Below are 25,072 nucleotides of genomic sequence, written 5' to 3'. Positions count from 1 at the left end.
GTCCAGTTAAACTTGTATGAGCAGCATAACCGGTGGAAACTGGAAACCGGCGGTACTTTTTGCATGCTAATAAAGCCTTAATGTAATTTGAAGTGTCTAATGAAATCTGTTTTGGGTGAGGCATGACTGAGCATCTGTAAAATGTTTTTGTCTTTGTGGCTCTCTGCACTTCCTTTCCTCTACTCCTCAGTCTAAGTGAGGATAAATTAGCGGAAGGAATTCAGAGGGAGGCTGCTTAGAGAGGGGTTTAAAAAAGCTTTGATCAGGACCCATGCCAGTAATCTGACAAATCCATAAGGGGAGTAACTCAAATCGTGTTCTTTTGTAACAGGCTATATTGCCTTGGCAAGTCACCATGTGCCTTATGTTTTTGAATGTGTGCACCAACCAGGCCTGAATGAAAGGAGCACGGGTTGGCTCATGTGTTCCGAATCTTAAACAAAGAACTCCTTTGAAATTAGTTTTAAAAAATCTTTCCTTTATTCCATATGCTCACGTTTTTGTAATGTGAAAATTTTGACATTCAAATGATTTCACTTCTACATGGATTTAGTGCAGCGTCTACAAATTAGACACAAAATAACAAGCTTCAATTACTGTGACATGATGATACCTTACAATTTAACTCATTAGATGTCAACAAATTATCTTTGGAAATAAAATGGATTACAGAATTGTCAAAACGATTTTCCCTGTCTTAAATCACTGAGTGAAGAAACAAGTAGATTGATCTGGAGAACTGGAAGAACTAAGAGATAGTACTTGAAGTCTGAGCTTGCATATTTCCAGGCATATTTACTTGTCTCTGTGGCATTTTAAAGACTTAATAAAAGCTGAAAGTTTGTCTTTTATCTTGGAAATCTAGGCAGAGAGAGCAAGTAAATACACTAATAGGTCAGGGAAACGCGAACCGTGTGGTAAATGTTTCAGAGCTGGAGTATTGTTTCCATCAGGCAGTTCACACACACACACACACACACACACACACACACACACACACACACACACACACACACACACACACACACACACACACACACACAGTATAGAGTCTGTCAGGTCAATTGTGGCCGTTAACTCAGCAAGTAACATAAGTCGAAGAATCATTTCCACAGCAACAAAAGTTTGCCATGCGACCTTATCAAACCATGTCTTTCTGCGCGGCCATACCCTCCTTTTTCCTTTTCATGGCAAGGGTTCCTTTTGCCCTTTCTATTCCCGAGCCTCAAAGGTTCACCCTCCGCATCATCTGTCTGAATGGTATCTAGGGAAAAGATCTCCTCAGCTGGGCTTTGACAAAAACAGGCTGTGCCACACCCCATGGTGAGAGAGATAAAGACTGTGCGTGCCACTTTTATTTGTAACACCTACAGAAACACCCCTCGATATTTCAAAATGAACACACTTTAAGCTTCTTCTACTGCTGCATCTCACAGCACACAGTAGAAATATGCAAGTGCTTCTCATCCTTCCAAAACATGCTTTGTCTCTTCAGCACATTCTCCCACTATCTAACACCTCCCACCACGCTTAATGCTTAAACAAACTCTCCAAGATACTTTAGGCTGTTTCCAAGCTACTGTTGCTGTGGATGTCAGTCAACAACCTTTGAGCATAAATGCAGTCTTAACATCAGTGCCTTCAAATAGTCACTTTCTGCTTTCTACTGGTGAGCCTGTGAAATGTGTTCAGCAGATTATAGCGCTGAGGACTTAGCAATGTTGGCATAGCAGCAGTAACAGAAAGTGAAATGAAAATGGAAGGTGTGGCATGACCGTTTATGAAGGAGGCAAATCTGCAAAGAAGGAAGGACGACCTTTTTGCATCCTGGCTTCTTGTTTGGCTGGAGGTTTGCTGTGGTTACATTTTCACACGTGTGTCTCTGTCCATCTGCCACACACTACCCTTTCTTCACACGGCTCTCGTTCTTTCTGCTTCAGTTCCCATTGTTATTTGTATTCAATTTTTGGCTTATTGGCACTGGTTAAAAAAACAACATTTTAAGAAGCTTTGTATGTCTGTTTTTTGTTACTTGGTTCACATCATTGTTATTTTATTCATGATATCGATAGGCACACAGCTACAGTATAAACAGAGAACACTGAATCATTTCTAAAATCTACAACAGAAAGCCCAATATCTCTGAAAGCCCCCGCAGCTTTAAGAAATGCGTTCCCACTGCTACCTTCACTGCTGCAGAATACTAGTTGCATACTTATTGCTCACCATGCTGTTAAGTTAATTTCCTCAAAAAGAAGCACATCTCTTGTAGAGAAGTCTTTATTAAAAAGATGCACTTTGTTTGAAGCTGTGTTTCTCGTCTGCATGTTCAAATGAAACCGACCATAACAAACACTACACCTCACCTGAACAGGAGCTGCCAGGAGCTGCCAGGACCTGCGTGACTCTGTCAGTCTAATGGTGACAGGTGCTCGTCCCCCTATTGCTGCTCCTGACCGATGATTCCATTACAGCAGCTCAAACGATTCTCAAAATACAATCATCTGTTGCATCTGAGGTTATACATTTACATAAGAGCTGCATGTTTGCTTAGCTGCCTGCTGTTGATGCCTCATGCAGGTACAGTATATGACAGTCACATGTACTGTACAGTAAGTAGCTTGTTTGTCTGTGCAGACTGATTCCCTCCTGCCTCTTGTCTTTGAGGTTTTCTTGTACATGGTTAATTTCTGGTGGTAGGCTTCACTGAAGTTGACACTAGTAATGAAATGTAATTTGAGTTGTGTATATTGTGCCACTTACTGTAGATACATAAGTACAGTAGTTAACATTTGCCTGATCAACTAACCAGCAAAAGAGCAAGCTTTCCAACTGTAACTCTCAACATGCACTTCTACTGTGTGAAACATTGATCTTAGTTTCAAAAGCATCGCTCTAAAAATACTAATTTCTGAACCATGTAGCATCTCCATGGGAACCGACAAAACTCTTGACTTCTTTCCGACCTCTGCCTTGTAAAGTAATATCACACTTGGGTTCATTGTAATGAGAATCTAACACATGCATTCACACATTTTCAGTTATGTTTCCCCAGGGTAAAGCCAATTCAAAAAGCACAAACTAAATTTTCAATGAAACAAACTCTGTGACTGTCTAGTCTTTGTCTAGTATGAAGTGAAAAATTGTCCTCAATAATCTTTAATAAGCAAAATAAGCAAGATTATACTGTAGGTCAGAGCTCGTTGTGCTAATATGTAATGAATTTGAACAGTATTTTTTAAGAAGAAACATGAACTTGACTTTAAAACAAGCCTTGTCTATCATTGTATTTATGTGACAAATGCAGTCAAAGATGTCCAGGTGAAAGGCGCTAACAGGGATGTGGGGATGACATCAGACAAAGCAGAGCAGAGCAAGTAGTTAATTTCTACCTTGTTTACCAATTGCCTAAAGACTTTTCATATCTGACTTAATAAAACAATTATTATGCTCACCAAAGGATCTGACAAACCCAGGCTGTAAAATGTAAATTAATGTGATACATAAATTTGAATATGGGATTATGATCAGATTTTATTGAGGGAATAAACAAGCAAGAAAAGAAGAGGTGGGCCTGAGATGGTCTTCTTCATTTCCAACCTCCCTCAACAGTTTATTGGCTACATGTCTGTTTATGGCGTCAAGCTCATAGATAGGTAGAAGGCAAAAGAACCCCCTGTACATCTACACATCAGACTCAAGTTACACTTTACGCCTGTGATACAAAGGATGGCAGATTTTAGTGGCTCTTGTTAGAGTAGTTTAGTTTTGCAACAATGCAATTAACAGAGAATTATTGCTGCAGCAACACCTAAAGTAAGGTGAGCAGCTAATAGTAGCAAACCAACTCACTCACGTATCTAAAATATGCACTTAGCGTTACTGCATGAATACAGAGAAAAAAGTGTGTCAAATCAAATACAATTGATGCTACAGTATATATGATACTATCAGAGCCACAATAGCAACGGACTGAAACTTACAGCAGTGTGCTAATACTACAGTGCAGGAATTTTGATGGCATACAGTATGCCTGCAAGACTTTCTTTTATTTATTTTTTTGCTTCTAACATGAGCAATTCTCAGGAAACACGGAATGAGCCAAATCAATGTGCCTAAAGACCACAGAGAAGGGAAATAAATGTACTATGGGAGCATTTGAAGTCAATCTCTGTGGCAAACGATGATCCAACGGGCAAAATGTCTGCTTTTAAAACTGCTGTGGTCCCACTGTGACATGAGATGAGCCTCATTACAGCCAAAAAGCATCAGGGTGATGGTGTGAAAGCTCTGAGGCTTTGACACAACCATGTTTCCTGTTTCAAATTGTCATATTCTCCGAGGAGAGTGCTGATAAAACACTAGACGTAGTTCACACACATGCAGGCCTCACATGCCATTTGAAAGGACGAAACATTTTTATCTTGCTGTTAAAGGAATATGGGATTTCTCTAGCAGCGTTGAGCAGAAGGTCTACAGATGGCTGGATGAACTGCAGGGCATTCAAAAGACAAAAAAAGAAGAAGAAAACTGACACAAACAGAGACACATGCTGCACGTTGGGTCATTCTGCTCTATGTTTTCATCCGCTGTCACCCTAATCCTGTTTGCAACCATACAGCAATTTATAACTACAATAACATTTCAAAACATTTGATTTGAAGGCATCAAATAAACATTAAATGGATTCAAATTAAAGGGCTCAGGAGGGGACTATGTGCTGGTATTGGAATGGCAAGGGTACTTTCTTTGTTTTAACTGTGCAATGGGGACAAATCAAAGATTATCAGAAAAAACTTAAACGGTCAGGTCAAAAAACAGTAAGTAAAACATTAGCAACTTCTGTTCCCTTCAACCTTTAATTAGCTTGCTTTATAATAATTAATTTGTAAAGTTGTGTCCTTTGCACCTTGTTATATTTTGCTTTTGCCTTTCCACCCCACTCAACCATAAATCTTTTTAAATACTGGTTTCAATTTCTATAATCTTCGTATTATACATATGTAATATTATACATACTGTATAAATTATATGATGCAACACTTCTCTGGCAATAATTCTGAGCAACTGTACCAGAATAATACAATTGGTTTGGTTATGCCCTGACTGTCATCATTTTGTGATGTGTTTTCCGCAACCTAACACATATTTAGTTCTGCTGTCTCCCACTATGACATTCACTGCTTCCTCACAGTTTTCTCTTTGCTGTTTAAAAGGATGAATGTAGCAACGTAGAACAGCAAATTTCAGTTTGTGTTTTACTCAGTCTCTGTCTTTGCTCAGTGCTAACTGGTCATCTTTTTTAATCAACATTGGCAATTTTATCAAAAGCTGCAAAAATTATGAAACATGGATTTAACAGCCTGTTTAAAATCTCGGAATACGGATGCATGTGTGCAGAAATAGATTCATCACCAACGGTACAAAGATTTTCCACAGAGGATTTAAAGATGAGCTTAAATGCACAGTGTTGAATTCTCCTTCCCTATCACTCTTATCTGTCTTGGCCTCTAATTCTCCCAGTCTTTCACTCTGCAGTAGTATTGGATTCTCAAAGCGCCTGTGGAGTAATTCTCCATCCTTCTTGCTTCTTTGGTCAATTTCTATCCCTCACCTTGTCTCACATGTTCTGTCAATCACACCCAGGATTTACACACACACACACACACACATACACGTTGCCCTAGCAAATAACTAATGTTTCAAAAGGTCTAACGATCTGAAACTAGCAGTGGTGTTGTGATAGTATCACTCTCTTCACATCCAAGCAACACAAATCTCAGGAGGACCAAGGCTGCCTTCTGTGTGCGCACAAACAAAAGCACACACACTTGTTCTATAATTAAAACATATAATGTCAGTCAGTAAATAATATATTCATCTTTATATTTAAGCATTCAGTAAAACAATATCTCACTGAGCTCAGAAAATGCTGCATCGAAGACAGTTACTGTGAGATTTTGCATATCAAAAAATGTGTGAAATAGAGAATAAAGTCCCACTGGTTACTGGGGCAAAACTGAATAACTGGATTTTAAAAGTCCAAGCATGTACAGTATATCTCTATCTCCCACACATATCCCAGCTCAGACATCACCGCCAAATATCACCCTACAGACTGGCTAACTGTGATGGTCCATGACCTCGATCTACATCAGTGAAGTTCTACATTTTAAAAATAGAGTCGGATGGGACTCCAGATTCATGAGATTTATACTAAATAAATGTATGATCACTACTATAAGAACTATCAAAACAAGACACCAGGTTAGGTAGATTCATTCAGATTTATGTATCTTAGGTTCTTGACACAAAATTGTTGAATCTGAAACCTTAATATACTGTAGTAGATTTTAATAAACGTACAGTGTCTTTGTATTGTTACTTCTATTTATTGTTACTCATATGTTTTGCAAGCGTTTCTCTTTCAGCCAACACATAGAACTGGAATCAGAAGGCACCAGCAAACACACATTCACTGTGGAGGTTTTACAAACGCTGTAACAGAAATAGAATATTTCAATGACTCATTATCTGCTGGACTATAATGCCACACAATCTTCAGTTGCCTTAAACAAGATGAATCATTTGCAATTGGCACACATTCCCCTCATCTGGAATCACACAAGGTAAGTCACTTAATATCCTGAGTCACTATAGAATGCTACAGGTATACTCTGTTGTTGTTTTTCATTAATCATCCACATGGTGCTAAGGGAATTTAACAACATGAGGTATTTTTTGGTCAATTCACTAATTATATACAAAACCCACACACATCATGATCCCCAGCAGTGCTGGGATATTGCTCCAGAAGGTGATCAGTAACAATTAACTACCATTATATCAAAAGGTGGATGATGAGAACATGCTATATACTGAAAAGCAATAAGTAATATATATAAGTAATATAAGTTGTAAAGCTATATTAGAAATATATATCAACCCTGAGTATAAACATAATACTGCATTCAGACTACAACATATGGTTTCCAAGGTAACAAATCATGGATGACTTCTGTACTAATGTACAGCTAAAAGCAGCTGCATAGAAACAAAAGCAGCATCTTATTTCAGGTCATGCCAGAGGCTTTCAGTTAGAACAAAATGTTAAACGTTAGCAAGAGGCAACACAAAGAGAATAGACTATACGTATACATAGACGTATACAAACAGGGATGACGTCTAAATTTACCACCTAGTTAGTCTTCTCGGTTTCTCTACCACATGTACCCCTAATCCCTCACCAACGCTTAACTCCCTCCCAGGCGAAGAGCTATCTTGACTCCAGGCTTTCCTGTCCCATTTTTCTCCCAGCAGGCACCAGGTCACCGATTAATCTTTGGGGCAACACGTAGAGAGGGCCCTGCGCGTCCTCCAAACATCTTACCGGTGGCTGCTGAGAGTTGAGCGCCCCCCTCTTGGTGGACCCCCCTCTGGAGCTGAGCCTCTTCCACGACTCTGAGAAACGCCCCCTGGTGGTGGGACGTCCTGGTCCAGATGTCCCAGACGCAACAGATGAATCATCCCGGGTGGAGAAGGGCCGCTCCCTTCGCAGCTCCCGCCGCTCGGCCCACTTCTTCTTTGAAGCCATTGGTGTTAAGTATGTGGTAGAAGAACTGGAGGATGTAGGGCAGCCGCAGAGTTGAGGAGGGTGTTCTTTATCAAACTAGTGCCACAGGTGGCATCTTCACTTCATCCTTAACTCTGGTGCCTATTGAACAGGCTGATCTCTCTCTCTCTCTCCCTCTCTCTCTCTCTCTCTCTCTCTCTCTCTCTCTCTCTCTCTCTCCAGACTTCTTTTCTTTTACATGCTCTCTTCTGATGGCTTGATAAAATGCAGTGGGGCAGTAGATCCTCAACCTGCTCAGCTGTACTCCTGTTTTCTTCTTTTCTTCCCTGCAGCCTTCCCCTGGGAGGGCTGAGAGTCAGGTGGTGCAGACGAGAGGCGACGTGGTGAAGCAGAAGGTGCTGTCTGCACCCTGTTGCATGCACTGTTACTGTGGCTTGGCCGTTGATGCCGTTTTCCCTCTTCACAGAGAGAGAGAGAGAGAGAGAGAGAGAGAGAGAAACAGGGAAACAAGGCGAGGGAAACTGAGAGGGAGGGAGGGAGGGAGAGAGAGAGAGGAGGGGAGGGTTGGAGGGTATGATACTCAGATCCAGGTGAAAGGGGCTTCAGCACGGGGATAAAATACACCACAAAGCAGGGACAAGGAGCAGTTGACAACAAGACAGGTGAAGCTATCACAGGAAGCGGCTACCAGACGAGGAAAACAAAAGAGACAAGGGAGCGTCTCTGGGGTACAGGGTTACTGAGCAGAGCTGCTTTAAGCTGAGTGAGAAGCTCAGAGACAGACACCCTGTTCAGTAAGTCACTCTCTCACCGTCAACGCTGTGCTTTGAATACTCACAGCTCCATTTCTTCCCTTTCCTCGTCCTCCACGAGCATTCATTCACAATCTCACCCTCTTCATCTCACAGGGGCTGTGTCTTTCCCACCTCCTCTTCTCCCCCCCCCCCTTCCTCTTTGATGCACACGGATCACAGTTCTTGAGTTAACGCTCGTGAGCCTCTGATGAGCGGAGTAACGGCAAACAAATCTTAGAGGTGGGATGCTCTGTGTTTTGTTTTGACCTGATTTTTTTTCCTCCAGCCTCTCGGTTCTGAGGGTCTTCAGATAAATGGCATTCAACGCTGCGGATTCCTTCAGTTACAGTAGGCAAGAAAACACTAATTACCACGTTGCTGCTTTGCAATATGATCGCGTAGAATGCATTTAACTTCATTTTAGTCGGCGTTCTGTGACAAGAAGAACTAGAACAAATCAAAAAGACAGAGTGGGAGATACAGAGACACAGAGGGACAGAGTTAAGAGAGATGACATCGTCTGAACACCGGGGACATCACTACTACCCCAGTTCACTGCAACTACCCACAAGTACACTACAGTGTGTATTCACGTGTGCACGTGTGTGTGTGAGCGAGACGGTACGACGGAGTGAGTCAGAAAGTTAAAAAAAGCAAGACAGAAACTCCCCGAAGGATGTGGACAGGATGAGGGAAGAAGTGACAGCGGGAAAGCAGCGCCAGGGGAAGACCGAGAGACGGTGGGAGAAAAAAGGCGTGATCACAGGTTCAGATCAGACACGGAAGCACAGAAGTCAGTGCTCACTGCTGTGCTGCGTGACTGATGATAATTGTGCTGCTTTGATCTGCTAAACACAAATGTCAGAGTGCATGCTGCCATAATGACCAGTGTGATAAATCCTATCAGCCATCAGCCTAATAAAAAGAAGACAACTCCAAACCTGCCGGTCAATTAGAGTCGAATACAGTCAATTAAAGCGGTCTCGTTAGGCTGTTTGGCATTTTTACCTGTAATGTAAATGGTGTGATGTGGCGTGTACTCATTAAGCAAATGAGTGCTAAGTTAAAGGTATGCAGGTTCAACAAGCCATACACAGCCACTGTTCTGGATACATACAAAATACTCATGCCTACCTCAGTAGCAATGGACGTGGACTTAACAGCAGACTTTTTTTTTTTTTTTTTGCAGAGATGCTGCTTCCATCTGGGAACAGTAAAGTAACATTACCTCACATCTAGCCTTCGAGTCCGTCCACTGTCCCCAACACTCCGCAACGGGGTCCGGATCAAACGGTTGAATCTTATGATTCTGAATGATAAACAAGTACATTGTAAAGTGTGTCTACATCTACTGTAACATTACTCATCAGACAGACAGAGGCTTGTTACGGAAAAACAACATCCTGCAATTAAGAACGAGGTTTCACCGGTAACAATAAAGCAGAACGTGATTAATTAACAGCAACGTCGGATTCTGTCATTTGTACGTGCCGTTCGTCATGTGTACAAAGTTTAATTATAGTGATTTCAATAATGTTATTAAAAATTTAACGGTTGACGTTCTGTTGACGTCGGTTAGCAATTAACAGCAATTAACGGTTGCTAGCAGACTTAGTACTTAGTAAAGTTACTTAGTACGTGCAAACTAAAGTGAAATAATCAACAGCACTCACCATTTTAGTAACGTCGCTACACGGTTATATTAAATGGCGGCAGGCGAGACCGTAACAATAATCTAAAAATAAACCAAAATCAAATTAACGTCAAGTTACGTCTTAGACTGACTAACGTAACGTTTCTAACAAATAAAAGTGACCTAGCAACTGAATTCACCGGTGTCTTACATCAGAGAGGATTATGCCAAACATCCTCTGTCCGAAAGAACCGACACCGGTAACGGATCATCACAGTACGTTAACGTGAAGTCCGTCAGTTGGTCAGACTGGTCAACGGCTGCTACCAAACACACACGAACTTCAGCGCAGGCCCGAGTCCACATAGAATAGAATAGAATAGAATAGAATAGAATAGAATAGAATAGAATAGAATAGATAAACGCTTTATAAAGAATCTTTTACTTCTACAGTCTTGTTTTTAGCCCACGTGCACGTTCATTACATCATCACTATTACGGCGTTTTAGGCTACTTCATCCAGGTGGTCACGTGTTCGTGCAGGATTTCCGTGGGTAAACGTGTTGTGGGTTTCACCCCGCAGGCTTTGAGGAAGCCTGACATGTTGTAGAGTAGGAGCTGACATCTAGCTCCCTCCTGTCCCCCAGCACCCCACCCCCCTTGTTTAACATCAAAAGACCCACCTACACAGGGTTGAGTGGTTTCCATGGTTACAACCCGAAAACTTAGATGTTGCATCTTCAGTGATTCATTACAATCCTCCCATGTGGCGCCATGTGCACTCACGGACTATTTCACACTTTTGCATCTATGAAAACACACATTCCCTCACACTAGTGTCAGAGACTCAACTAATCACTGCATGAATATTCATGGTTTCAGTCTCATGAATACTAATTGGAAACCATCTTATCTCAGTTACTGATACAAAACAACATATTTTTTTTCTCAATCAAAGACAACCACGTAGTTTCCAGAAGCAAATTCTTAGAACAAAGCAAAAGCACAGTAAGTCTTGGTGGAAGAAAGATGAAGGCATCTACTGTAGCGGGCTTTCAGTTATTGTGACACTGCCGTGTACCGAGCAGCTGCTTGCTCCAACTGAATTGCAGGTCATTTCATTAAACATGTAACTCCCGTTTAATTGGCTGTCTGATTAACACATTTTCTCTGGGGTCGTGGAGCGTGTCAAACTGCGGCTCAGACAAGTTACTGGAAAAAGGAAAGAAAAGAGCAAAGCAAGGCCACGGAAAATGACAACAAATCTAGATTCAATATCCAAAACAAATGCTAGTTATCATTACTGTCATGAGGTTTGTTGATGGTGCGTCTCTTCCCCACAGACATTATGACATTATTGAAATGCTTCGTAGCGAAACATGACAGCGACAAAGGCTGCCACCACAAAACAAACACATTAAATAAAATTTCTATTCTATTTCACATTCACATTCAAATGAACAAACTGAGCTGCTGAACACCAGTTTGTGTTTTGATTCAGGTTTCATATTATACTGTAGTGTATGCAGTTCTATTCTACATAGCCATTTATATAACAATATACTGTATAGTTGATGCCCATTCTGTAAGTGCCCTGTTATTTCCGCCTCTATCTGTGGGTTCTGTCGGAGAACCACAGGGACCTGACTGCGTGTTTACCTTCATCTCTGTGCACAGTGGAGTCAGAGCTCTTCTGGTGTGAGATTTCCTCGTCATTTTCCCCTGGAGCACAAATCAGAAAGACAAAAGTAAGAAAATATCCCTTGTTCTTGATAACAGCACGAGCCGATTCATTCATCATGCACAAGTGCTTTTTAATTGCCCTATTCTTCAAGTCTCTCTGTACAGTCTGCTTTGTAGGCTGTTTACTGGCTATGGCATCATGTTTTTTTGAAGTCTAATTTTGATTTCATAAAAGTTTTTTTTTCTTAGAATGATGTTTGAAGCTTGACCCAAACTGTAATGGATTAGTGTTTTACAAAGGATCTGGTAATTCTACAGCCTTCACATGGAGCATGATGCAATGTGTGGAAAACTTTCACACAGAATATGGCAGCGAAACATAGCTTCAGACTAAACTCTCCATCCTTTCTACCACCGGGTCCATTTGATTCCTTGTGTTTTCCTACGGCTATTTTTATAGTCACTGCATCAAATGCTTTGCTTTTTTAATGGGATCAAGTAGATGAGCAACAATGTGCTGTGAAATATGTGGTTGACACATTTTTAAGGGGTTTTAGATTGTTTACAGCTGTTAAAACCCGCTCATTAACAACAGGATTTGAAAATGTAGTTTACACGTCTAAACCTGCATAAGCTGAACAATACAAAGGATGAGTTTCACTTCTCCAAAGGCTTGCGGTTGGAATCTTTGAAAGTTATTTTATGTTACCCACAAATATGCTTTTTTGATGTTTCCAATTAGTGCACAAACATAACAGGAGGAGGCAACTGTCAAAGCTTGGAAACTAACAATGTGTTTCCTTAAGAAACCCCAAATAATGTTTTTAAAGAACACTTTTATCATCAATACATGTACAGTACCCTCTCAGATCAGATAGCCCGATTTGTAATGATACACGTACATCAAATATTTAAATGTTTACAAGACAAAGTAATTACATATTAATAGAGACATTGAAACTATTTGTTTTGTAATTGTGCTGTAGCGTGTTTTCTTCCATTCTTGAACCAAAGCTCCTACAGGACTCAAGTTTGGAGACTGAGATTATCCATCCAGGGCACACTCACTCCCAATAATCAGCAGGTGCAGCAGCCTGTGACGCCGCCGAGCTCCCGCCTGTCGTGGCTGCGTCCCTGAAACTCGTGACCATTAACGTCCTGAGTTTCGTGGCAGCCTGTTAAACTTCGGCTGAGCTGAACTGTTGCCTGCCTTTTTGCGCTGCAGCCGCTTTCCCTTCTTCTCGCCTGCACCCAAAGCCCAATCATTTTTGTATTAATTCTGCTCTGACATCTTGCCACCAGCACACTCAAATGAGAAAATCAATGTAGGAAATTAGAAAAGTAGTTTAATGAATTCAGGATCAAACATAAAACGGTTTCCAATAAGTGTTTGACTTGAATTATCCCTCCATCTGCATTTTATCTTTTCACAATCAGGCATCCCGGGGCCCTTACTCTATATTTATGCAAAGAGGAAAGACATCGCTCCCTTTTCTCATCTCCTTTCATTTCCATCCCCCTTTTCCTGCCTGAAAATCAAAACAGATTAATCTGGTGATGAAAATTTAGACCATTGATTAGAGATGTGGCCGCACGTTTGCAATTCATACACCTGCAGAATGTGTTAGAAATAAGAATGAAGTTTACCACCAGAACAGCATTGGAGCTGGTGTGTTTACCTCAGTGATAATTAGCCTCTGTCTCCTCTCATAACTTAATTACCACTTCCTCTCTCTGTGCGACAGAAAGGTTGGGGATGCATTTTTAAGCAGCCAGATGCCATCAATAATTCAACCACAGCTTTCACTGGCAATATGTGTGTTTCTGTTTGATAGATTTTAGGATTATATTCATAAATTCAGGTTTGTGTCACAGGTAAATATTTACAGACGACACCCAGGTGGGATTTTACTGGCTCACAGAGGAACAGATTTACAAAATCAACAGCCGAGCTGAATTTTGAACAAGGAGTGATCATTTCTGATCGTCCTGCAGGAAAACGAAAACTTCACAAAGCAGTGGAGCTGGCGACGAAATAGCATGAGCTCCGGAGCTTTTTTCTTTGTTGTTGTTTGAGTCGTTCGGCGGCTGCGTGTAATTCAGCGGGGAGAGCGTCTGTCGCCGTCGTCTGTGGCGGCAGACGAGCCAAAAGGCGAACGCAGCCCGCGGAGAAGCGTCACCGAACGCGTCCGCGCCGCCGCTGAAACTCCTCCACGTGCAGCGTCTGGCGAGGGCGCGCGTGGGCTGCCGTGGCGCTGCTGACTGTCAATTTGACACCAGCCGAAATGTCCGTGGAAGCGTGTCACGCTGACGAGCTGGCAGTCGGTCAGAGTGACGTGACGTGTCCCGTATGCTCGCTAAGTGATATATCTGTAATCATCGTGTGTTCGGGGAACGTGTGGGCTCCTGTGAATCACTGCTGCTGGCTCCACTTTAGAGCCACGCGCGCGCGCGCGCGCTAACGGGGGACGGCTCGTTTGCGCTCAAGCCACAGATCTGCTCACAGATGAGGCGCAAACATAAAACGCACACGCGCGCGCGCGCGCGCACACACACACACACACACACACACACACACACAAAGGGACCCACATCGCAGCCACCACATCTGTCCGCTCAGGCCGTGGTGCCGGAAGAAAGACCTTTTGCAACTGAGCTCAGTTATCAGCGAGGCAGTGAATTTTGGTGGGATCCTGCATCTGAGAGACAACAGGACGATTAATCAATGCGGTCTCGGGTCGGAGGAGGTCGGACGAAAGCCCACGGTGAGATCTGAGGGATCGGCATCTTTTCAGGGGACGGGGAATCCCTCGAAGGCTCGCCCCGGAGAAATGTGCTAAATCCATGTTTTATCAGACTAACAGGGAGCAGCCTACTCTAGATGATTTATACATAGAGAGCATATGGCCGCTTCAGCGTCCAACGGCCAACAGATGGAGGGGCAACGCAAGAAAGAGAGGGAATGTGGTGGAGACGCCTATCATTTATTTAGCCCACAAGCAGCAGGAACCATGCCTCACTCACACAAAGTCACCAAACAAGTCAGAAACTCCACAAGAAACGACCCCAAAAGCCTTGTTTTGTCAGCCATGACTTCATCAGACCTTCAGTACACATATAAAGTCATAACAGAGGGGTGTCTGTTGCATTTTATAGCTTTGTTCAATGCAAAAAGCCAATATCTTACCACTGTCGAAGTTGCTGACGCTCCTGTGGGAATTCTCCCAGGCCAAAGGTCCTCGCTCTACTTGAACACAGGACGGCGTAAAGGTGGGCGGTTTCACCAACAGATGAGGGAAGACAAAGGCTAAAAGACTGGAGGGTGATGGAGCGCAGTGGAGAGCGGATGGCTGGATGCAGGAGTCAGGAGCCACAGGTGGGCGAGGCGTGGAGCCCGTGGGTATCAGTCTCTGTTAAGACACACCTGTGGGTTCAGGTGAGACGCCGCGACGAGGCCCATGGGCCATCCAGCCCCTCCTCCGAGTCTGCAGGCGCGTGACCCCGACCAGCTCTGCCCGCGTTTCAGCCAGAGGAGGCGATCACGGCGAGGACGCGGCGCAGGTCTCGTCTTGAACCGCTACGTAAAACATCTCCCGCCTCACGGCCCTGAGGAAGCATGCTTCCAGGATGTTGAAGATGAGGCGAACGCGTCCCTCGTTCGCCCTGATCAACGGGCACCTTGGTTCCCGTGATAAGCTGTCAGGGCCCCGCGGATCAGGGCGTTAGGGAGGATCTGTCGGCGCAGATCTGGCTGCAGCCTAATGAGCATCTGGCAGGTGGAACGTCATCCACGAAAGCACCTGAGTCACAGTTATTCTGAGGGGCTGCAGGGTGGGAGACTCAGTGTGTGTGTGTCACCCCCAGTGATCCAGACCCTTTGAGCATCTCATCATGCCAGGGTTGCTAGGTGAGGCTGCTATGACCCCCTACCCCCGAGTGTGCAGGCACACACACACACACACACACACACACACACACACACACACACACACACACACACACACACAGGGCAGCGGTAATGATAGCAAATAAAGAAAAGTAAACAGTGGGTGGCTAACGAGTGCTAATTTAGTTTAGAGCTGTGCTATGAATAAATGAAGAGATCGCTTGGATGCCACAGCAACACAGGGGAGGAGCTGTCTTATGGGACCGGAGTGAGTGGCCCCTGTCGAGATGCTGATCACTTTAGGGCCCTGAGACGCTTCATCATTGCCTGGAGACGTGAGCGTGATATGGCGTCTCCCTTGCATCCACCTCCAACAAATCTCACCCTTCAGTTTTTAAATTTCCTCCAGTTCCGAACTTTGCCCCCCTCCCCCCTCCGCACCGCCATAACCTCGTTTGTCCTCCTCCTCCTCCGTCCCCTCTCCTGTCACGGCCCGTCTCCGCCAATGCGCCAGCGGGATTATGGAGTGGCTCATCCAATCGCGGCCTGTCACATCAGGTACACACCGGTGCCGATCGGCGGCCTCGTTCATTTCCACACCGCTCCATCACGCAGCCGCGTGCGGGCGCCGCGTAAAAACACACCACGAGCGACCGCTCGAAATCAGGGAAGCAACGCGGGCGGAGCGGCGGAGACAATGGGTTCACACGATGAGGTGGCAATCAATTACCTGACGGAGGAGCGGCGAGGGGGCGGTGCTCTTCAGCAAACGTGTCATTACAAACACCGGAGAGGGAATAATTGCGCACGAGGGCGCAGGGTCACGAGGGGGAGGCGGCGGAGGAGGGAGGCTGCATTAGGAGCGTGTTCGTTGCAGTTTACGTGCGCAGCTACTGGTTGTCTCATTAACACAACAAAGAACGTGGGAAAAGGTGCTGATCGCGCAGCAGTGGGGAACTTTTCTAACCACGCGTAGAAACTGCAGAAAAGTTTAAGTGAGTGACAAAACAAACAAAAAAAAAAAACTCAGCCAGTATAGTCTCATATTGATGCCCTTGCATTGTTTAGGGTTTCATACAGCACGTGACTGAGGGCAATCAATTTAAAGGCGGAGAATATTAACAAGGGATAAACACTAGGTTCTCACCATCTGGAACACAAAACACTGCTCATAATTAACAAGCTATACTGTTTTTTTAGCTCAGGCCCGATGATGTTTCACAGAACCCATAGAGGAGCAACAGGTTCTGATGTGTGGTCTGCTACAGGCAAATCTGGTGCCGTTTGATTGCTTCGGGTCGGCGGCCTGACGTCATGTCTCAACTGGATTCGTCCCGACGGGCGATGGCTTCACGGCGAGCGTTGGTTTGCTTGGAGACTGAAGCCGGCGGCATCTGGATCGGCTGCTGGTGAGCGGCACGTTCTCCGCGGTCGTCATCAACGCCGATGGAAACACAACGGCCTTATGTGTCTATGAGCGTGTTGGCGTCCGCGTGTCGTTAAACCGACGCGCGGACGCCACGAATTCCTCGAGCGCGGCGCCAGTCTGCAGATGCTGTGTTGAAAGGGAACACATTTAAGCCGTAACAACCTTCAGAAGGACCCTTTAAAGCTGAACAAATTAACATTTCTCCAGACTAAATGAAAGCAAGCTTTTAATGTTTGTTACACACGGAGCCTTTTCATCGCCGCGCTCTAAATTAATATTGCCGCGTTGAAACACTGCACAAATCTGCAGAGACTCCCTGGAAGTTTGGCTTTAGAAACCCCACGCTGGGTCTTAGCATTTAAATATCTCACGAGCCCCCCCCAAAAAAGCGGCGTGTCGTCACATTAATTTGACTGGGTGATTAAAACGGAGAAAAGGCACTCTTGACAATGAATAATCCCTTTTTATTGCATTTCTCCGGGTCTGACTAACCTGCTTCACGCTGCGTGGAAAATCCGGGGCATATTTTCTAATAACAGCTCCGACCGGGGGCCAAGCTAAAACCATCACCACCATACGTCCTCATCTACAGGTAGATAAGGTTAATTTACTGGCTAATGGGCTGCAGAAGTGATGAACCATTGGATGTGAAAGGGTAATTGACTGTGTCTGAGTATGTGATGGTGGAGCGGAGCGTCTTGTCTGCGTGTGGAGGGAGCACCGCCCTCTGAAGCATAGCTGTGTCAACATATTGACAGAGAAGATTATGGACATCATTAACACATTCTGCCTGACCTTAAAGCGATTCCACCCATCGCTGTGCTGCGCTCAGCGTCCACGTCGCTGCCTGTGCAGCGCACGCAGTCTGACGCGGTCGACCATCGAAGAAGAGACCACGGCCGCACTTAGTGGGAAGCGCCCAGCGACTCCAGCCTGTGTGTCGTCGTGTGTGTCACCTCGCTGTAGTTACTGTGACATTAAGCAGACAGCAGATTTACATTACTCCTCGGGGCAGCGAGGACACGGGGAGAGGGGTTGCCATGGAAACGGACCCCTACACGGCTGTCTGAGTTGCTTAATTATTCATAACCACCATCACCGAGCGTCAGCGGGGAGTCAGCTGGAACCGCTGAACCGAATGAATGTTGAGATTAAAAAATCATATGTTGTTCCACGTTGGGGAATCCAGATAGACTTACCTTCAGTGTACTACAACGTTACCCCATAAAGCTCCTGCGTGGACTCAGCCAGTCATTATGTGCTGCTGCTGCTGCGCACGCACATACCGTTTCTATGCCAGTATGCACTTACTAGTAATCCACTAATCTGAGGCAGGCAGGAGGTTCAATTACATGGAGGACATGGAATGGGCATTTTCTGACCAATAACTGACCCCACGTTAAAACACCTAAGTCTAAAAATAGGAATCTGACATACTGATATCCATGCAATACACATTTTAGAGCTCCAAAAAATGTCTGGTGTGAGGAGCCACAGCGAGATCTGAATTTAATTACGGTTCTGTTTTAATTGATAGGGGAGATTAATTGGTTAATACAATGAAACAGAGCAGTTTTAGCTTCACTATAGCAGCTACAGTCACATTTGTACAGCTCATATTCTGGAAATGTCACATTCATCTCTCACTTCACAAACGTTTGGGTGAAGTTATTTTCATATCACGTCTCAACACAGATTGAATGACTGCATTCATTATTGTTCTATGTGATACTGAACCCGCTGATCCTTAAGACGTTAAACCTTTTTAACTGCACGGTCTGTCTTCACTCCCACTCTCTGCCTCTGTGCGACAGATTTGTTTTTGTTTTTCACTACTTCTGTGTCTCAGCCTTCTCTTTCAGGAGCTTCGACCGAGCGGGAGCACTTGCCCGATTGTTTATTTAAAACTAGAAAAACACACAGAAAAAACCGAGACGACGCTGCCGACGTGTCACAGAGTCGCGTGTGTATCCACACTAAACCCTAAACCCTCCTGGTGAAAATAACACGCAGCCTAACACTTAAGGCTAACACCCACACGTGTCTCTGGTGTCATATTTTTAGCCTTGACATTTCTCTAATTGTATTTGCACAGTTCAAAAGCCCGAGTGTTACATAATTAAAACCCATCCATGAATAACGCACGGTTCATGCATAGAACACTGGCGCGCGATTGCCAAGGCTTCAGAAACACAATTTCACCCTATAAAGGCGCTAAATGCGCGTGAAGGATCGAGTCCAGGCCATCGAGGGCAGCGACGGCGACGTTTTATGTCACAGCTGCGCTTCGACTCCGTCATCGGCGCATTTTTGGCGCCGGCGCGAGCTGGCGTCCTCGCGCGCGTCGTTTAGCCCGCAAAGTGTGTCGCACCAATCTGCCACTGCTCATTCCTCCGTCCCCGCAATGGTGTGAAGTGTGTGGGAGCACTCAGTCTTCATGGTCACTGAGCATTTTATGGACAAGTCAATTCGCTGTCGGCGCCATATGTTGGGCCGTGGTCCGTTAGAGACGCACCATGTTTCTTCAGGCTGCGACAGCTTTTATATCTTTTTCTCGTCAAGAAGCTGCTCGCGCAAACAAACCGCGAGCAGCACGCGCCACCGACGTGTGTGTTAAATTTTAACGAGACAGCTCCGCGAGTCTATGAACTTCTCTGTTTTGGAACAAGACACCTTTACCGCGCGATAAATTTGTAATTTTCCTACTGTCACTCGTCTTCCATGCATAATTTATCAAAGTAAAAGCAGCTGCTGCTCCATCCTGCCATATATCTTTATTGAACACTTGCCTGGTAGAAGATGTCAAATGTGACCAGGTCGTTAAGATCACTGTATTTTTTTGTGTCACTTCCTTCGTCGATAGAAGTGAAAAAAGACAAAGCAATGTCTTTATCCAGGCCTGGTGGTGCTTTTCTAGTACTTAAAAATAGTACTATTTTACCTACAGAAACTGAATATAAGATTTACAGAACATTATTCAAAAAATAAATCCTTCACAGTCTTTATCGTTACTTGGAAACAATTGATTGACTTTTATTGGATTATATATTCATGTGCCTATAGAGGAATTTCAATGGAGGCAGGTATTTGCTGAACAAAGCTGGGCTGCCCTCCAGTGGTGACGTTGTATATCTGGTGCAAAACCGTGACTAAATAAAAAGAAAATGAATTAATGCAAAGACACCTTCATCTTTGTTATTTGTAAGTTTTTAGGTTGAAGTTGCCAGAAATGTGACGATTCAATTACGATTCCAGTAAGCATATATATTTAAAAATATGATGTGGTTTCATCAAAAAGGTTTATTAATTCAACTTTTATAAGAAATGCCAAATTCCAATGTTGAAAGAAGTTGCTAAATTTTGCCATTACACATAGAGTTTAACTTAACCAGTAAGTCACACCTTCCCATTTACAAAGCTCACCTCATCTCTGGTTGTGCAGCTTCAAAGCAACAATAGGCAAAAAACAATCGATGGAAAAACCTCTCGTTTCTTTTTGCTTTTTAACAGTAGAGTGGTTAAAAGGCAACAAAGTGTGTGTCCTTTCTGGTCTCTCACACACACACACACACACACACACACACACACACACACACACACACACACACACACACACACACACACACACACACACACACACACACACACACACACACACACACACACACACACACACACACACACACACACACACACACACACACACACACACACACACACACACACACACACACACAGGTACTTTCTGTACCATTCCTCAGTGGGGGAGCCCTGCTCGCGTCCAAACACCCTTTGAAAGATTCTTTGCTGTAAAGGCTAAACGTTACAACTGCTATGATCTGTGAGCATGTTGCATAGTCAAGACTTCATACTGTCATAATGTCCATCAACAATATTAACATGGTTTTGGCAATACTGAAAACAAAAAGATCACCAATGAGGCAGATAAAGGGCAAAACATTCAACCCAATACAAAGAAAAACCAAAAGGAAAACATCTGTTTGCTGTATGTCTGTGCTGCACGTGGCCAACAGATCAGATTTATCTCTTAGCATCACTGTGAAAAGATAAATAAACGTGCTATAAAACATCCAGTAAGACCACGCAAGGATCCAAAAAAGGCGCTTGAGTCTGTAGTTGTAGAGCTGCTCGATGATCAGGTCACGGCTTCCAGTCATCACAGTGTTGGTCAAGAGAAAGTAATGACCCAGAGCACTGGATTGTTGTGATATGGCTTGGTATGGTTGCTTATACAATGTTTTGTATAAAACATCTAATGCACGGTTTAATATTAAACTGACATTATTTTTAACTTAACCTTGCCATTTACTTGATTTTCATCATTTCCTTTTGACCTGAGAACATTTAATGATTCTCATTTGATTTTCAGTTCTAATCATTCTTCTTTTCAATGCAATGCAATTTTAATATGAAATGTAATTATTTCATAAACTCCTCTTGTGTGTAGTTGTGTTTTGTTTTCAGACTTAATCCAATTCATTGTTTTCCTTTAACGCATCATAAATAATATTAATGATATAAAGATGTTAAAGTTGCTTTGGCTTGTTTTTTGCTCTTTTTCCTCATAAACAACTGAGCTACAGTGTTGCAGAAGTTCCATCTGACCTCTTTGGCAGATAAGGCAGGTTGTGTTTTAAAAGGAAAGTGCATTGACTCAATGACCCCAAGGCATTCTTACACATGCACACACAAACAAAGTCACAAATAAAACCCGTCCCGGTCACGATAAACCTTCTTTTCACTAAACATAGGCCAACATCTTTGCTATTGCAAATAAATTAGAGGGTCAGCAGCTCACATTTATCACCTGGCTGTGTGTGTTTGTGTATCTTTTGGTAGTTCACATTGGTCATTAAAGTCCTGTGGCTTTTTTGAGCAGCTCCAGGTCTCTGCGCGTTTGACCCGCGGCAGGTTTACATCCGTACGTCTCCAAACAGAGAGGAAGGTATCGCTCCTGCAGTCCCGGGAAGTCATCCCCCTGTCCGGTTCGAAGGGAAACCCACGAGGGAGGCGCATGAGCCCCATCGTTCGTTCTGCGGAACCCCCAAAGTGCCAGGCATTCTGTGGCGAGAGGCAGCAATAAGAGTGCACATTAGGAGGAAAACGCCTCAGGACACAACAAATCCAGTGAGCGCATCTCTAACCTTTACTGTGCAGATCAGCAGTTTTGGCCAAACCAAACACGGTGTCCAGATATGGTGCTACATCAGTCAGATCTTTTAGTTGACCACGTGTTGCCATGAGCACTATTGACCTGAAAAAAAGAAAACCACCAACTGAGCAATGAAATATTTTTATTATACCAGAGTTATAGCGCTCTGTTATATATAATTACAATCTGCAGTAAATGCCCTTATCATAAATGTCAATTTCAGGGTGTGAGCATTATTATCATATTTTTCCTGGCTCACCTCTTCGGTATCCCACTTATTAGGTATTGTTTCATCTTCGCATCCACTTTGGGAAATATTTTTTTCTCTGTGACATTTCCCGAGCAGGCATCCACTGAAACCAATAAATACCCAGGCGTAGACAAGGGCATGGTCACCTCATTCACCTTATAGGGGAGAGGACAAATTGGTTGAATAAACTGATTCATTAGTTTCGTTATAGGGATAATATGACATTTGAAGAGGTTTGTGCATTTGAGGACAATCATGCTCACAGTGATAAAGGAGCTGTCATCTCCTCTCTGCTGCTCTTTGCTGCTGAGAGACTTGACTTGGGTCTGGAGGTAGGAGGTCCATGGTTCACTGCTAAACACAAGCTGAGGAAGACACACAATCAGGTCAGGAATGATGGCGTTTGTTGTAGGTTACTTAAAGGAAGTCACTGTAAATGTAGCAAGCCCAACCTGTTTGGCACCGCAGCCTTTGCAGGGGCGACTGTCCAGCGGTGGCATGGGCACCACGAGGGAAGGGGTCTTTGAGTACTTGGGGTAGGCTTTGGCTGTACAGTTACAGGTTTGTTTAGCGGATGTAGTGGCCGTGATTTTGACTCTTTCACAGCCTTTTACTGAACAGTAGCTGTGACCGTCGCGGCCATGACGAGCCCGAAGGTAGAGCCACAACAAGCTGCGTGAGGAGAAATAGTTTCATAAGCAAGGTAAAACTACACCTACAGTGAAAACCGTAGGGACTGGACCTGGTTCTCTCACCCAACAGTTTGATCAAAGAAGTACTTTCGTTCCACTGGCCTCTTCTCCAACTCTGAGAGGGATGACACAGTGCCATAGTCTGTGATGTCATCAAAGGTGTTGCTTTGCCTATCGTTGATGTCGGACATGATCTGAAAGGTGGTGTCTGATGGGTAACAGATTCCCACTAGAACCCAGTCATCTCTGAGTGACACAAAAAAAAGATATTACACCACACACTTCACCCCAAGGCTCACTGGAGCAACAACAAATGCTGCATCACACACTGCTGACCCATTTTACTCACTCACTTTTCAAAGTTGATGAGAGAGAGGACCACTTCTCTGGGAGCAGGTCCACTCCAGTGCAAAGTATAGCTCTTGCTCATCATAAGAATGGGCTGATATTGCTTAGACAGCGCTGTCTGGCTGTTGATCCCCCTCAGTACTAGCGGAGCGTCAGGGTATTCATCTCTGCTGATGGATAAAGCTAGATTGGGCGTGCCCTGCGTCTGGATGTACACCTGAAATTGAAGGGCATGTCGTGTAAAGCAAGGCCAAATCTTTACAATGAAAGGACAGAACAGCAAATAAAAAGGGTCTAACCTGAGAATAGCGGCCACTGCAGATGACACCATTCCACTGGGACACGTTGGAACATCCGGGATGTTGGATCAGGTAGTTGTCCGCTCTGCCAACGTAGGTGTCTCTGTAGCCTGTCACTGAGCCGTCGACATCATGAAAGATGGAGTTTTTGTCTCCGTCCAGGTCGTTATCGTCAAACCACTGCCCAGCCTGGCCGAAGAACGCCCGCAGACCCACCTGAAGAAGTTATTGGTAAGGAGCCCAGTGAATTCAAGCTAGTCTTGTTTTTGTTACCCACTATAAATGGATTTGTAAAGTTCCTCGAACTTTAAGTTTAACTTGTTGTCATATTCAGCCAGTGCAGTACACAGTAAAACCAACAAAGCGATGCATAGCGTGTGCAGTGGGAGCACTGTTCTGTACCATCACAAGAGGGCAGCAGTGATTTAAACCTGTTAAAATCATTCATTTCTTTAGCTTCGTCTTGGGGACGGGTATCGGGGTGAGGGACAAACAGGAATAAACCGCCAAAAAGAAAACAGACACAACCTCTGTACCACAAGGTTGGGCAAATCAGGAGAGCTAGAGAAAACGTGTCAATGCTGAATGGTCCACAGACAAACAGATGATGACTGAGAAAACATTCACTCACTCTAATGTGACCTTAACCAAAGCATTTATTTATGTTGGTTACGTCTCAAATAAATTCTTCCAAAGCCCAGATGTTTACTCACGGTGGGGTGAAAGGTGAGCTGCGACAGGTTGTTTCGTGGGGTGAGCTGCCAGGTGTTCTTCAGGCTGAACCCCACTGCACTGGTGTAGCGCTCTGCGGTCGGGGTAAAGTGGCGAAATGTGCTCTGCGTGAGCCGCACTGGACCATCGTAGATCTGGAAACCTCGGATTGGGAATGTCCTACAGTGATGAGGGAGCACAGTTATTGTCGGTTTTATCTGACCTCGGATGACGTTGATAGTGCAGGTGTTTAGGAGAGAGTCTAGATCACAAAAGGCAACCAATGCTTGGTCATAATAGGCAAACCTTGAACTTGCATTTTGTCAGTGGGACATTTAAAACTTATTAAACTATATCAATGTCTGTGCTGTCTGGTAGTAATCACGATGGTGACAGACAAACTAACTGAGTCAGACATTACCCGTGTGGTCAGGAAGCCTGTAAAATGGTTTCAGTGTTGTTCACACTGGTTAAACAGCCCATAAATTCATAAATTACAAAGTTCTTGTGGAAAAAAAACAACACAGCTGCAGTGGTTGACATTCTTGCTTATGTCATTCTGTTATGTAAGTTCCTCTGAAATAACACCTAACCGTAATTC

At 44.0% G+C, this 25,072-nt stretch overlaps 2 protein-coding genes across 15 annotated transcripts in view; both read right to left on the bottom strand.

Annotated features, from left to right (window-relative positions):
* Positions 1-11,722, bottom strand: part of trpm3 (transient receptor potential cation channel, subfamily M, member 3) — a 97,453-nt gene extending 85,731 nt beyond the window's left edge. For 2 of the 11 annotated variants that reach the window (XM_029160657.3, XM_029160661.3), the window contains exon 1: positions 7,391-8,056. In XM_029160657.3, coding sequence (XP_029016490.1) covers positions 7,391-7,594 — 204 coding nt within the window. In that variant the 5' untranslated portion in view covers positions 7,595-8,056. Of the gene's footprint in view, positions 1-7,390; positions 8,064-9,595; positions 9,677-10,040; positions 10,103-10,211; positions 10,368-11,659 lie in introns of those variants that run through there. The other 9 variants (XM_029160656.3, XM_029160654.2, XM_029160658.2 and 6 more) reach the window with 9 other exon arrangements.
* Positions 11,723-20,278: 8,556 nt separating this feature from the next.
* The window catches only part of cemip2 (cell migration inducing hyaluronidase 2), a 19,355-nt gene continuing 14,561 nt past the window's right edge, over positions 20,279-25,072 (bottom strand). For all 4 annotated transcript variants that reach the window (XM_029161705.3, XM_029161708.3, XM_029161707.3 and 1 more), the window contains 9 exons: positions 24,474-24,651; positions 23,761-23,976; positions 23,467-23,678; positions 23,177-23,359; positions 22,874-23,093; positions 22,685-22,786; positions 22,431-22,576; positions 22,164-22,273; positions 20,279-22,080 (listed from right to left, as the gene is read on the bottom strand). In XM_029161705.3, coding sequence (XP_029017538.1) covers positions 21,872-22,080; positions 22,164-22,273; positions 22,431-22,576; positions 22,685-22,786; positions 22,874-23,093; positions 23,177-23,359; positions 23,467-23,678; positions 23,761-23,976; positions 24,474-24,651 — 1,576 coding nt within the window. In that variant the 3' untranslated portion in view covers positions 20,279-21,871. The remainder of the gene's footprint in view (positions 22,081-22,163; positions 22,274-22,430; positions 22,577-22,684; positions 22,787-22,873; positions 23,094-23,176; positions 23,360-23,466; positions 23,679-23,760; positions 23,977-24,473; positions 24,652-25,072) is intronic.

The sequence above is a fragment of the Betta splendens genome, chromosome 9 (assembly GCF_900634795.4).
Source record: "Betta splendens chromosome 9, fBetSpl5.4, whole genome shotgun sequence".
In the NCBI taxonomy this organism is placed as follows: Eukaryota; Metazoa; Chordata; class Actinopteri; order Anabantiformes; family Osphronemidae; genus Betta; species Betta splendens.
Note: the sequence above shows the minus strand (reverse complement) of the source record. Positions and strands in the feature narration are given on the sequence as shown.